Consider the following 15048-nt stretch of genomic DNA (forward strand, 5'->3'; position numbering starts at 1 on the left):
AAATTTTGAAATTAGGTAAAGACTGTTAGTGGTTGTACAACACGGTATATTTCTAGTTATGTCATATGTTTTTCCTGTGACTTTAGGTAGATTATCTCTAATTTTCTGTTTTATAAAATAAACATATCAGTATTATCTTAGAGGATTTTTGTGAATACTTACTGGGCACTGGTGGCTTACTCCTGTGAGCTACTTGAGAGGCTGAGCTCTGAGAAGATTGAGGTTTGAAGCCATCTGGGCAGAAGTCCGTAAGACTTCATCTCTGGGTAGCCAGTAAAGACTGTGCTGGAGGTGTTATTTAAGTGGTAGAGCACTAACTAGCCATTAGCAAGAAAGCCAAACAAGTTCTGAATTCAGGCAGGCCCTGAGTTCAAGTAAGTCTTGGTACCAGTTTTAAAACATTGCATATAAAGTACTTAGCATACTTAGTAATTATCTAGTAAATATTAGCTTTACTTCTCTGTTATTGCTTTTTAAAAATTTTACTTGAGTGAAATTTTGGTTTGAATCAAGAGTACCATCTAGGCATGTACGCTACCATTCCTCCTTTGTAGAATGGAAATAATAGAATGAAATAGGATTGCACTTTTTAGAATGATACCATTGAATGTTAACTAAGCTATATATAGGAAAGGAGCTAGAGTTGAGGCATGGATTAAGTCTGTAGAGTGCTTGCCTACTAGCAAGTATGAATAAGCCCCAGTACCCAACTTTATCAACCATGCAGAGAGACAGACAGGCAGGCAGGCAGGCAGGGATGGATGGACGGATGGATGGACGGATGGATGGATGGATGGATGGATGGATGGATGGATGGATGGATGGATGGATGGATGTGCCTACTGGTGAAATTGCCCTTTCAAGATTTGTTAGTTACAGGGCTGAGACTAGAACTTGGTTTCTTAAATTTCAAAGTAAAAGGAATTTTTAAAAATGTAGGTAAATCTTTTTTTGTTTTGTTTTGTTTTGTGCTGGTACTGGTGCTTGAACTTAGGGCCTGGGTGCTGTCCCTTAGCTTTTTCACTCAAGGGGTGTAGTACACTACCACTTGAGTCACAGCTTCATTTCCAACTTTTTGGTGGTTAACTGAAGATAAGAGTCTCAGTAGACCTTCCTGCCCATCTTCTTTTTTTTTTTTAGTACTGGGATTTAAGCTCTGGTAGGTCGGTTGGCTCTCTACCACTTCATCTGTGCCCCTTGTTGCTCTTTTTGCTTTTATTATTTTTCCAATAGGGTCTTACTTTTTGCCCAGACTGGCTTGGGCTGCAGTCCTTCTATTTACTCTTCTTGTGTAGCTGGCATAACAGGCACATGCCACTGAACCCAACTTTTTATTGATTGAGATTGGGTCTCTTAAAATTTGCCTGGAGTAGTTTCAAATCATGGTTCTCCCTGTCTCCGTCTCCTCAGTAGCTGAGATTGCAGGGATGAGCCACTGCGTCCAGCTCGTGCTTCTTGATTTCTCTCTGGATAGAAAAGAAAACACTGGGGTTTTCAGTTGGTAAAAACCATAGGTATGGGATGGGAATGTATCTTGGTGGTAGAGTGTTTGCATGCATGAAGCTCTGGGTTTGATTCCTCAGTACCACATAAACAGAAAAGGCCAGAAGTGGTGCTGTGGCTCAAGTGGTAGAATGCTAGCCTTGAGCAAAAGAAGCTCAGGTACAGTGTCCAGACCCTGAGTTCAAGCCCCAGGATGGCAAAAAACAAAACAAAACAAAACAAAAAAACAGCAAAACCCCAAAACAAAAACAAAACCTCCCATAGGTATTGGTCATTTTTAAATGGATAAACTTTGATTGGAGTTTGTTTTATGCTACTACTCTGTTCTTAGTGGCTAGGGGTTGCAGTTAGTCCTCTTGCCACTGGATGGTGCTTGTGCAACATCATTAAGTCAAATATATTCTCACTGTTTCTCTCTTGAGCGGCTGAAAATTGATAAAGGTGTTGACTAATATACCACAGTAAATTGAATTACGCTTTGGAGTTGAATCCCAGAAATCTGTGAGAAGTAGAAATTCCTTTAGTGCATTTTTACATTAACTGAACCTTTAAAAATAATTGGAGCCACGGCGCTGGGAAGGTGGCAGAGCGCTTGCCTTGCATGCCTGAGGCCCTGGGTTCGATTCCTCAGCACCACATAGAAAGTGGCACTGTGGCTCAAGTGGTAGAGCGTTAGCCTTGAGCTGAAGAGCTGAGGGGACAGCACCCAGGCCCAGAGTTCAGGCCCCATGACCGGACCCAAAAAAAAAGAAAAAAAAAAAGAATTGGAGCCGGGCGCCAGCGGCTCATGCCTGTAATGCTAACTACTCAGGAGGCTGAGATCTGAGTATCACAGTTCAAAGCCAGTCTGGGCAGGAAAGTCTCTGAGACTGTTACCACCAATAAACCACCAGAAAACCGGAAGTGGCGCTGTGGCAAGTGGTAGAGAGCTAGCCTGGAGCTGAAGAGTTGAGGGTCAGTGCCCAGGCCCAGAGTTCAAGCCCCATGACCAACGCCACCCCCCAAAAAAAATCAATTGAGGGAGGGGCTGGGAAGGTGGCTCAGTGGTAGAGTGCTTGCCTTGTATGCATGAGGCCCTGGGTTCAATTCCTCAGTATCACATAAGCAGAAAAAGCAGGAAGTGGTGCTGTGGCTCAAGTCGTAGAGTGCTAGCCTTGAGCACAGAGAAGCTCAGGGACAGTGCCCATGCCTTGAGTTCAAGCCAGGACTGGCAAAAAAAAAAAAAAAAAAAATCACTGGATCAAATTGTGATTATGATTACTTAGCAAATGATAATGCTGCAGTAGAATATGATAATTTCTCCCGTCAAAATCTTGATGGTAGGTGTTTCTTTTCTTAGCATCTGAATTAATGATTTTGTCTGATCCCTAAAGTTTATCATGCTCCTTCCTTCCTTCCTTCCTTCCTTCCTTCCTTCCTTCCTTCCTTCCTTCCTTCCTTCCTTCCTTCCTTCCTTCCTTCCTTCCTTTTCTTTCTCTCTCTCCTTCCTCCCTCCCTCCCTCCTCCCTCTCTCCTTCCCTCCCTCCCCCCCTCTTTCATTATTGTTACTACCAGTCTTTTTTTTATTTATTTTTTGTGAACATACTGTACAGAGGGGTTACAATTACATGGGCAAGATAATGAGTACATTTCTTATCAAGCATTGTTCACCCTTCACATCCCTTCCCAGCCCCCCCTGCCCCCCCCAATTTCCCCCCTCCCCCCAAAGTTGTAAAGTTCGTTTTGTTACTACCAGTCTTAAACTCAGAGTCCTACAAGCCTTACACTCTTGCTTTCTTTGCTTGCTCAAACCTAACATTTGGGCCACACTTCCAATTTTGCTGGTTAAATGCAGATGAAGTTTTGAAGATTTTTCTGCCTGGTCTCTGAGCTTCATGAGTAGCTAGGATTATAGATGTGAGCCACCAGTACCTGGCTCTACTTTTATCTTAATTTAACATTTTCCATACTGAGGTAAGTGCATATGGAAAGTATATGTTAGTATAATGAAGGCATTTACTTGGAAAGAGATCATAGACTGTAAAAGTTGTGTTTGTGATTACAAGAGGTTGATACTCTTATCACATGAGTCAGACCTGCTTTTGATTTTGGAGGTTGAGTCTAGCTAACTTTTCTTCTCAGGCTGGCCTCAAACTGTGGTCCTCCAGATAATCAGTCTCCTGAATAGCTAGTATTACAGGCATAAGCCACTAGTACCCAGCTTGACATTACTTTGTGTGTGTGTGTCAGTACTGGGGTTTGAATTCAGGACTTGTGCTCTCGCTTGGTTTTTTTGTTCTGAATGGTGCTCTACTGCTTGAGGTATACACTTACTTCCAGCTTTTTGCTGGTTATTTGGAGATGAAAGTCTCCTTTTTCTACCTGGGCTGGCTTTGAACCAGAATCCTTTGATCTCAGCCTTTTGAGTAGTTAAGATTACAGGTGTAAACCATTAGCATCTGGCTGGCATTGTCTTTTTGTCTTCTGGATTCTACTGTGTTTTTGAGATGTAGAGTTGTACATAGTTCTTGCTTCTTTAATGTGGCCTGTTTTGCTTCTCTGCAAATATCTATAATCTTTTTCACTATGAAATGTCATGATACAAGATTTACTTTATTTATTATGCTAGAAATTCAGTAAGTCTTTCAACCCCAAAATAGATTTCCTTGTTTCTGTTAAGTTTTTGTGCATAATGTCTCTGGTTATTTTCTGTATGTCATTTTCTTTTTTCATCAAATTTCTGTTAGATGTCAACCTTCTGATTTGATCTAAGAAGAGTTCTTGTCACTTAGTTGAGAGAGCTCAGTTTTTTTTTTTGTTTTTGTTTTACTTTCTGTAGAATGTGTGATTTCTACATTTAAAGAAAATAAGGGGCTGGGAAGGTGGCTCAGTGGTAGAGCGCTTGCCTTGCATGCATGAGGCCCTGGGTTCAATTCCTCAGCACCACATAAGCAAAAAGAAAAAAGCTGGAAGTGGCGTTGTGGCTCAAGTGGTAGAGCGCTAGCCTTGGGCTGAAGATTGAGGGACAGTGCCCAGGCCCAGAGTTCAGGCCCCACGACCGGACCCAAAAAACAAAAACAGAAAAAAGAAAAGAAAATAACAGAGCTGGGCACCAGTGGCTTACACCTGTAATCCTAGCTACTCAGGAGACTGAGATCTGAGGATCATGGTTCAAAGCCACCTGGGGCAGGAAAGTCCATGAGACTCTTATCTCCAATTAACCATCAGAAAACTGGAAGTGGTACTGTGGCTCAAGTGGTAGAGTGCTAGTCTTCAACTGAAGAGCACAGGGACAGCACCCAGGCCCAGAGTTCAAGCCCTATGACCAAAAAGAAAAGGGCAGTGTGCTAGGGCCTTAAGCAAATGGACAGTTCTCAGGCCCTGAGTTCAAGCCCCACGACCAACTAAAAACAAAAGTCAGGGCAGGAATGTGGCTTAGTGATAGACTACTTGCCTAGCATGCATGAGGCCCTGGTTTGATTCCTCAGTACCACATAAACACAAAATAATAGTAAAATCATATAAAAATGTCAGTATTCTGGTTTAACTTGCTTTATTTTTTTACTTCCTTGCTCATTAAAGCATCCATAGTATTCTGAGGTGAAAAATCATGCTCGTCTTCTTCATGGCCTCCCCTCCACCCTTTGGTGTCTCATTTTAGTCTTTGAACCGAGGTTCTAAAGAGCTGAGTGGAGGAAGGTAGTGGTTAAGCTATGGATTTCACCTTAACCATCTTTTTTTTTTTTTCTTCAAGATCTCTTTGCTTTCTCCAGAAAACATCCTTTATCTGTTTATTTAATAAAACTTTTATTCCTACTGTGTCAGGCTTTTTTTTTTCTGGATGTTGTACATTTAAATCAAACAGATGAATAACCCTACTTTTGTGGATATTACATTTTGTAGGAGGGAGATAAATTGCCAAAATAACGAAATGTTGTAAAGTAAGGAACAGGAATAGAGATCACTAACAGAAAGTGGGAAAGAGCATAGAGGAACCTTGCTGCACTAGATTGGGCACTAAGGGAAAGGGCTAGACTAGAAATAGAATAGGCCAAGTTGGGAAACAATGTAAAGGTCCTCTGGTGGAAATCTGCCAGACTTGTGTATATAACAATAAAACAGAGGCCAGTACAATTAGCTGGATCAGAGTAGAAAAATATAGAGCATGCTGAGGACTGTGGGAAGGGGTGGTAATAGTGCAGAATGTGTTATAGCCTTCTGGGTCGTTTTAGACTTTTAGTCCTGTGAGAGATGGAATTTGGAGGTTCCTAATAAGCTGTTGAGTGTATTGAGTTTAGAGGAGAGATCTGTGCTATGCTATGAATCATCAAATATGTATGTAGAATTAAAAGCCACATAAGTAGAGAAAGTCTATTTAGGGAGATTAGAGAATTAAATGAAGATTAAAAAGAGAAATTCAGCTGGTTGCTGGTGGCTCAAGCCTGTAATCCTACACAGGTAAGTCTGTGAGACTCCAATTAATCACCAAAAAGTTGGAAATGGAGCAAACTGTGTCCCAATTGATAGAATGCTACCCTGAGCACAAAAGCTCAGCAATAGCACTTAGGCCCTGAATTCAGGCCTCAGTACCAGCACAACGAGGGGGGGAAAAAAGGAGGATATTCCAATTTTAGGGATTGGAGAGATAAGAAAAAATTAGCAGTGAAAATAAAAGAATAGCAAGAAAAATAGGAAAACCAAGATAATGTTCATTCAGAAAATGTAGATCAGGTTCAGTTACTGCTTGCTTAATTAGGTTAACTCACCTGACCATTGGGTCTAGGAGTGTAGCTCAGTGTCAAGGCTTGTGCTCGGCATGAGGCACTGGATTCAATCCTCTTCATTCTCCCACTCCCCCTCACTCCACCCTCCCCCCCCAAAAGAAATGACTATTGGGTTTAGGAATGAGGAAATCATTGACTTCATTGAGTGGTTTTGATGAGGACATTTGTGTATTGGTGGGAGGAGTACAGTAACAACAGCAGCAAAGCCTGAATGAAAAGAATTCAGTAAGTGGGTGGAAAAAGAAACTAGAGATGACTTAGTTAACTTTCAAGGAGTTTTGCTATAGAGAGAAAGTTGGGGTGACTAGTGGTCTCCTGTAATGAACAGATGTGTTGTGTGGGCTTTTATTATGAAAGCGTTGAGAAAACAAATCAGCTTCCCATTAAAAAAAAATCATCTTAGCTGGGCGTCAGTGGCTCTCTCAGGAGGCTGAGATCTGAGGATCATGGTTCATAGCCAGCCTGGGCAGGAAAGTGTGTGAGACTCATCTCTGACTACTCAAAAACTGGAAGTGGCACTGTGGCTTAAGTGGTAGAGCAATAACCTTGAGTGAAAGAGTTCAGAGACAGCACCCAGGCCTTGAGTTCATGCCCCAAAACTGGCATTAAAAAACCAACCAACCACAAAAACATGGTAGGACTTTGGGCTTTCATTTAAAAGTCTGAATTACAGTATTCTATGCTTAAAGGCTTAGGACCTTTCCTGTCTCTCCTTTACGGCTGTAACAAAATGGAACCCTAACACCTCTTTGGTGCAATTAAAGCCTGTTTTTATCTGCTTTGGTTTTCTGTTTCTTCCCTAAACGAGTTTTTTGTTTTGTTTTGTTTTGTTTTTTGTAAGTTCTTTCTACATGCCACATTCAGAGATTCTTTTTAGTGGAATGCATTTCCATTTATTGAGTCTACTCCAAGGTCTGTTTTTGATGATTGCAGATTTGCTTACTATGTATTTTCTGAATAGAGATATTAGCGAGAAGCGAGATATTAGCCCTTCTCACTTTGCTTTCTGCCACCTATTTGTGTATTCAATTATTCCACACAAGACAAGTAGACTATTTTACCTATCACTCACCTTAAAGCTGTTATAGTCATAACAAAGCTTCATAGTTCTCATGTAAAAAGTATGAGTGTATATCAGAACTTACAAATTTTTTTGTATGGAGTTTGGAGTTGCTGTTATAACGTCTAGAATTTTCTAATGCTGCTTAATTTGTAGTTCACATCTTAATCTCCATTGACCTTTTTGTTTTGAAGTTTTTTCTCTGTTATTTTTTCCGGACACCACTAAATAAAGCCTTTAGATAATTATTTTAAAAATCTTAGTAGCTCTGGGGGCTGGGAAGGTGGCTTAGTGGTAGAGCACTTGCCTTGCATGCCTGAGGCCCTGGGTTCGATTCCTCAGCACCACATAAGCAAAAAGAAAAAAGCCGGAGGTGGCGCTGTGGCTCAAGTGGTAGAGTGCTAGCCTTGAGCTGAAGAGCTGAGGGACAACACCCAGGCCCAGAGTTCAGGCCCTACGACTGGACCCAAAAAAAAAAAAAAAAAAAAAAAAGCCGGGCGCTGGTGGCTCACGCCTGTAATCCTAGCTACTCAGGAGGCTGAGATCTGAGGATCGCGGTTCAAAGCCAGCCCGGACAGGAGAGACCGTAAGACTCCTATCTCCAATAAACCACCAGAAAACCGGAAGTGGTGCTGTAGCTCAAGTGGTAGAGCGCTCGCCTTGAGCTGAAGAGCTGAGGGACAGCTCCCAGGCCCAGAGTTCAAGCCCCATGACCGACCAAAAAAAAAAAAAATCTTAGTAGATCTGGTCTTAGACACATACTTTATGAATCATTGACTTAATCTATTCTTTTAGTATTCCTTCCTTTCTGAAACAATGCTTTAATTTTGTTTCAGTGGCAGAGTGCTTGTCTAGCATGTTCAAGGCTCTGTTCAATCCCTAGCAACTGAAAGATAAAGATTATATATTCTCTTTCTGAATGGAGGTTTGTCCATTAGGTCACATTGGTTAATACAGTATTTTTTTTTATTGTGAAAATACTGTACAGAGGGGTTACAATTACATGAGCAAGATAATGAGCACATTTCTTATCAAGCATTGTAGCCTCCTCCTTTGTTTCCCCTTCCCATCCCTTCCCATCTTCCCCTCGTCCCCTTCCCCCTCCAATACAGTATTATTATAGTGTTCTGAATTATTGATTTTCTTTTCTTTTTTCTTTCTCTTTTTCTTTTTTTGCCTGTCCTGGGGCTTGAACTCAGGGTTTGGGCACTGTCCTTGAGCTGCTTTTGCTCCAGGCTAGCACTCTACCACTTGAGCCACAGCACCACTTCCAGCCTTTTCTGTTTATGTAGTAGTACTGAGGAATCAAACCCAGGGCTTCATGCAAACTAGGCAAGCACTCTGCCACTAAGCCACATTCCCAGCCCTTGTATTACTCATTTTCTTATCATATTTTAAAAATCAATTACTAAGAAAGGGGTGTTAGACTCTGCCAAATACTAAATTTTACTTTCTTACATTTTCTTAGATTTTACTTTAAAATCTCTTTATGTAGCTATTTCTATCATCCTGGATCTCATTATTCAGGCCTAAAGGTTGACAACACATTTTCTCAGATTTACATTCTTAGTGAATATCCAGAACCAAACAATCAAAAGCTTATATAGTTTTATAATTCATTAAAGGTTAGGACCTTTTTATAAATGTTGTTGATCTTCTCAATTCTCAAGCTTCTCTCAGCTTCTCATAGCTACACTGAACATTCTAAAATACCAGTTCATCTTTGAACTCTAGCTTCTGGCTACTGTTCTCCTTGACCTCATCTCTCACTGTTTTATTCCCATCACTGTGGCCTTTTTACTCTGATAGATTTTATTATAGCCAAGCACAAAGCTAGAGTTAGAATTTACCGTTTTTTTTCCCCTTTGCATTACAGGAATAGACTTCAAGATCAAAACAGTTGAATTACAAGGAAAGAAGATCAAGTTACAGATATGGTAAGTAATGCTAATTTATTTACTTTATGTAGCAAAATGCCAAGTTAGTCAATGTTTGGCAATGAAAGTCTTCCTTGTTACTTGTTTAGATTGTTATGCTTCCATTTATAAAGCAAGTGGACCATTCAGTGGAAAAAAATACATTGCTATGGACTTTGGATCCATGGGATCTGTTTTTTTTCTACTTGCTCTATAAACTTGGGCAAGGGACTTGCTCACTGTTAGGCTTTATTTCATCATATGTAAAAGGGAATTAATACCACCTGAATGAAGATTGTGTGAAATAATATAAAAGCCTTTGGGGAGCTGGGAAGGTGGCTCAGTGGTAGAGCACTTGCCTTGCATGCCTGAGGCCCTGGGTTCAATTCCTCAGTACCACATAAGGAAAAAGCTGGAAGTGGTGCTGTGGCTCAAGTGGTAGGGCGCTAGCCTTGAGCTGAAGAGCTGAGGGACAGCGTCCAGGCCCAGAGTTCAGGGCCTATGACTAGACCCCCCCCCCCCCCCCCCCGCACCCTCCCCCAAAAAAAGCCTTTGGTACTATGCTTTAAATATAAAAAGTTCCTTTATAATCTTTTTGTCACTTTGAAAGTCTTAAGCTAAAATATATTCCTTAAAATATTTTCCTTAAAATATTTCCTTAATTTTAATTTTTTTTACTGTTTACATTTTCCATAGAACAGTTGATTTATCAGAAAAGTAACCATATTAGACACTTCAAACCTACCTTTTCTTGATTTCTTTTTTTAACTATCTTGATGTAGTTGTTTAAAAAACATTCATGTTATTTATTTATTTTGTTTTGTTTTGTCAGTAATGGGGCCCGAACTCTGGGCCTGGGCACTGTCCCTCAGCTCTTCAGCTCAAGGCTAGAGCTCTACCACTTGAGCCACAACACCACTTCCGGCTTTTTCTGCTTATGTGGTGCTGAGGAATCGAACCCAGGGCCTCATGCATGCAAGGCAAGCGCTCTACCACTGAGCCACCTCCCCAGCCCCATGTTGTTGTTGTTGTCGTCGTCATCATTGTTTTGAAGGAGTGTCAACATCTGTATCTTGTACCATCAGCAAATTTTACATCATTTAGTCACCTAAAGTCAGAAGTTTCTTTTTGTGCAAGGATTAACCATCTACCTCTGTAAGGTGCTATGATTCTTCCTATTCCCTTAACTCCCATATCTAATTCATTAGCAAAATCCCTGTTGCTTCTCTCCCAAATATACATCTAGAATTCATGTATAGTTTTTTGGGTTTTTTTAAATTTTTATTTATTTTTTATTGTGAAAATACTGTACAGAGGGGTTACAATTACATGGGCAAGATAATGAGTACATTTCTTATCAAGCATTGTAGCCTCCTCCTTTGTTTCCCCTTCCCATCTTCCCCCCTACCCCCTCTACCCATCCCTTCCCCATTGAGTTTTTTTTTTAATTGTGAAAATACCGTACAGAGGGATTACAGTTACATGGGCAAGGTAAACATGCATAGTTTTATTATCTTCAATGTAACCCCTTGTCCTTGCCACCTTTACCTCTTCCTTGAATTTTATAGAGGTTATCATATCCTAACAGGTCTGTACTCCCATTCTTCACTTCTTTGAGAACTTTTCCACATATCGACTATATTTACCTTTCCCAAAACAATGTGATCGTAGTTGTCATTATTTCCCTTATGTAGATAACTCATTTGACTGTGTTGCATTTCAAATACAAGTTCAGCTTTCTGACCTCATCTTTGTGTGCTGCTTATTCTCCCCTTATGTATAATTTCTATCTCCCAACTGGTAACTTTTTTTTTTCTTTTTGGCAGTACTGGGATTTGAACTCCAGGCTTCATGCTTGCTAGACAGGTACTTTGCCACTTGAGTCATGCCATCAGCTATTTTGCTTTAGGTTATTTTTCTGATTGAGTGTTGCTTTTTGCCCAGAGATAGTCTCAGACTTGGGTCCTCCTTCCTATGGCTTTCTTAAATCTTGATCTTCCCAATCTCTTTCTCTTGAGTAGCTGAGGTTATAGGCATGAGCTTACTATGTCTGACCTACAACTGATATTCTTCTAATTCTCTTTACAATATACCCTGAAGATTCTCCAGACCCTTAAGCTACCCTGAACATTCCAAAGCACTCCTCTATGTCAGAGGCTCCATGTTTTGTCCCCTTTGATCTCGTCTCACTGCTTTGCTCCAACTACTGTGGCCCTTTATACTTTTTTCACTCCTCTGATTATGCCAGCATGTTCTATTCTACTTGGGATACTTCTCAATTCCTGTTACCTTCAGAGTGGCCTTGCCTGATGCCTAGCTAAAGAGATCTAGTTCTTCAAAGACCTATCACATTTTCTTTGATTTCTTTTTTTAACTATCTTGATGTAGTTGTTTAAAAAACATTCATGTTATTTATTTATTTTGTTTTGTTTTGTCAGTAATGGGGCCCGAACTCTGGGCCTGGGCACTGTCCCTCAGCTCTTCAGCTCAAGGCTAGAGCTCTACCACTTGAGCCACAACACCACTTCCGGCTTTTTCTGCTTATGTGGTGCTGAGGAATCGAACCCAGGGCCTCATGCATGCAAGGCAAGCGCTCTACCACTGAGCCACCTCCCCAGCCCCACAGGACTTTGCAGTGTCAGAAACGACAACATTTTAAAAAAATGTATTTATTATTGTTTCCCCTTTAGAATGTAAATTTTTTTTTGGTAGGTCTTGAGGCTTGAACTCTGGCCCAGGGCATTGTCCCTGAGTTCTTCAGCTCAAGGCGAGCACTCTACCACTTGAGCTACAGTACCACTTCTGGTTTTCTGGTGGACTAATTGGAGATAAGAGTCTCACAGACTTTCTTGGATTTTCTTGCCCTGGCTGGCTTTGAACTGTGTTTCTCAGATCTCAGCCTCCTGAGTAGGTAGGATTATAGGGTGAGCCACCACACCCAGCGAATGTAAACTTTCTGAGGATGGAGATCCCATTGTCTGTTTTATGCTTATATTCCCATTGTATAGAATACAGGCAGGCGAATTTAAATGCTTAGTAAATAACTGTTGACTGAATGACTTTAGTTGGTTTCTGTGATTCAGTACCTCCCTTCTCACCTTAAGCATCTCTTCAGTAGAACAGATCTCCCTTCTCTATCTATCTAAATTACTTCCCTCCTCCTTACCCCATTCTTTGTCACCCCCTACTTACCTGCTAGAGATATATCACAAATGTTGATTGTGTATTTATTTTCTTATTTTCTCCTGACCTCATTGAAGTTCTGAATGGGCAGGCTTCTTATTTGACTGGGGGTGGGTTAGGGGGAGGTCTTTTTGGATGAAGGTAAACATAATTTAAACTATCAAGGTATTTTAGTTGCATAAATATTAATAGCTCTTTAAAGAAACCCAGGTTTGTTAAAATAGTGCTCTAGGCCTGGCACTGGTGGCTCACACCTGTAATCCTAGCTACTCAGGAGGCTGAGATCTGGGGATAGCAGTTCAAAGCCATTCTGGGCAGGAAAATCTGTAAGACTTATGTCCAATTAACCACCAGAAAACAAAGTAGAGCTGTAGCTCAACGTAGTAGAGCCCTAGTCTTAAGCAAAAAATCTCAAGGACAGTACCCAGGCCCTGAGTTCAATCCCTATGACCAACAACAACAAAAAAAAACACATAACTTTTTCTAAAGTAATAAATAATTTCATAATATCACCCTCCAGAACAAAACAAAACCCCCAAAAGTTTATGAAATGTGTGGCCTTTGCCTTGCAGAACAGATTGTTGTTGCCTCTGGCCTGTTCAGTGCCCAGACTAAAAATAACCAACATTACGGCAGCTAGAGTACACAGCTTCCCTGACCCCACATATGAGACTGACAATTAAGGAAACAAGCTATTTTAGTTCCAGGGGACATATCACTCCTATGACATGTCATAGGGAAAAGTAGCAGTTCACAGCATTCAGCTGTAGCTCTTATTTTATGTAAGGAAAATTCTGCCATTGGCTTATATAATTTTAGAAACCTGATCACAATAAGTAGACTGGGAAGATACAATAACAGACAATAATTGAATGATTTTAAAAACAAGCTTTAAAGCCTTTTAGTGACAGAAAGGGAAGTTGTGAAAATGTGAAATTGTTCTTTAGATATTTAACATGTGTTTAGGGCCTATTAGTTTGAATCTATTAGATTTGATTAGATTTGGGCATATGTGTGTAGGCAGACTTAAAACCAATGTGTCCAGTATACAACATGCAAGCAGCGGTGGTCCTGAGCTCAGGGTTACCAGATATTCTTTGGTTTTAAATAAGTTGGTCATTGCCTTAACAACTGATGGAGCTTGGCATGATGAGAGTCCAGGCACATGACTCATAAGGATCATTTGAGATCAAGAAGACTCAAGGTATGTTGTGGGGCAGAGACCTATGCTGAAAAAATATACAAATATGAAGTCTACACACGTGAAAATGGGCTATAGAACACTAAAAACAATCAGAAGGGTGTGGTCAGAAAAAGAGGGAAAATGATTAGGTATAAGACACTTTGAGAGATGAAGGAGACAGCAGTCAAGGGACAGAGAGAGTAGTGTACCATGGATCAAAGCAAACTTACCCTGAACACAAACTAGCCATTGCCTTTCTTTTAGGAGGGGCCAATTTTAATTCATTATCTTTTATGTTGGTGTTTCATAACTCGTGGTATTGTAGTAGAAAACTCGCTAGATGCTATTGATGTAGGTTTAAATAAGTAACCATTTTGCAGTGTTTGCAGTTTCAGTGGAGAATTTAGACATGGATTTCACACTGAAATATGTATATAATTTGCTAATTGTGTGATGTGAATGAATGGGAACGAGGAAGTATTCGTATATAAGCTAGTAATGGGGGTAGTATGCAGATTCAGATACTGTGGAAGATCTCTCCAAATAGTTAATGCTTGGAATGAAATCAAAATGAACATTTCTTATACCTCTTACACTAAAGTTGTTAGACACTAATAGAAAACCTGGGTCCTATACACTCTATGTTTTAACTTGGTATGTTTCCAGCCTCCATTGTAAATAGAAGAGTTGGGGCCTCTCTAAGGGAGTAGGCTTGTTACCTTATACTGTTTTTTAAATTTTATTTATTTATTTTTTTGTTGGTCGTGGGGCTTGAACTCTGGGCCTGGGTGCTGTCCCTCAGCTCTTCAGCTCAAGGCAAGCGCTCTACCATTTGAGCCACAACTCCACTTCCAGTTTTCTGGTCGTTTATTGGAGATAAGAGTCTCATGGACTTTCCTGCCTGGGCTGGCTTTGAACCATGAGCCTCAGATCTCAGCCTCCTGAGTAGCTAGGATTACAGACTTAAGCCACTGGCACCCTGCTCCTTATACTTTTTTTTGCCGGTTGTGGGGCCTGAACTCTGGGCCTGGGCACTCTCCAGCTCAAGGCTAGTGCTCTACCACTCTACCACTTGAGCCACAGCACAACTTCTGGCTTTTTCTGCTTATGTGGTGCTGAGGAATCAAACCCGAGGCCTCATGCATGCAAGGCAAGCACTCTAACACTGAGCCACCTTCCCAGCCCTATTTATTTATTTATTTATTTATTTATTTATTCTTATACTATTTTTTAAAAACCAGTTTAGAAAAGAACTGTTATCATTACTGTATTGACAGATGTGTGTTTGTGTGTATTTATGTAGTGTGTGTGTGTCTGTGTGTGGTTCTAAAGATTGAGCCACATGGCAGGCAGGTACTCTTCCACTGAGCTACACCACCAGCTCTAGAACTTTTATTTTTTTGAACTGGAGTCTCTATGTGTTGTTGAATCACTACCTTC

At 40.6% G+C, this 15048-nt stretch overlaps 1 protein-coding gene across 1 annotated transcript in view; it reads left to right on the forward strand.

Moving 5' to 3' along the window:
* Rab10 (RAB10, member RAS oncogene family) overlaps positions 1-15048 on the forward strand; it is a 76763-nt gene that overhangs the window by 38266 nt on the left and 23449 nt on the right. The window contains exon 2 of the mRNA XM_042696625.1: positions 9203-9263. Within this exon, the coding sequence (XP_042552559.1) occupies positions 9203-9263 (61 nt within the window). The remainder of the gene's footprint in view (positions 1-9202; positions 9264-15048) is intronic.

The sequence above is a fragment of the Dipodomys spectabilis genome, unplaced genomic scaffold (genome assembly GCF_019054845.1).
Source record: "Dipodomys spectabilis isolate Male_0828 unplaced genomic scaffold, ASM1905484v1 ptg000210l, whole genome shotgun sequence".
NCBI classification, from domain to species: Eukaryota; Metazoa; Chordata; class Mammalia; order Rodentia; family Heteromyidae; genus Dipodomys; species Dipodomys spectabilis.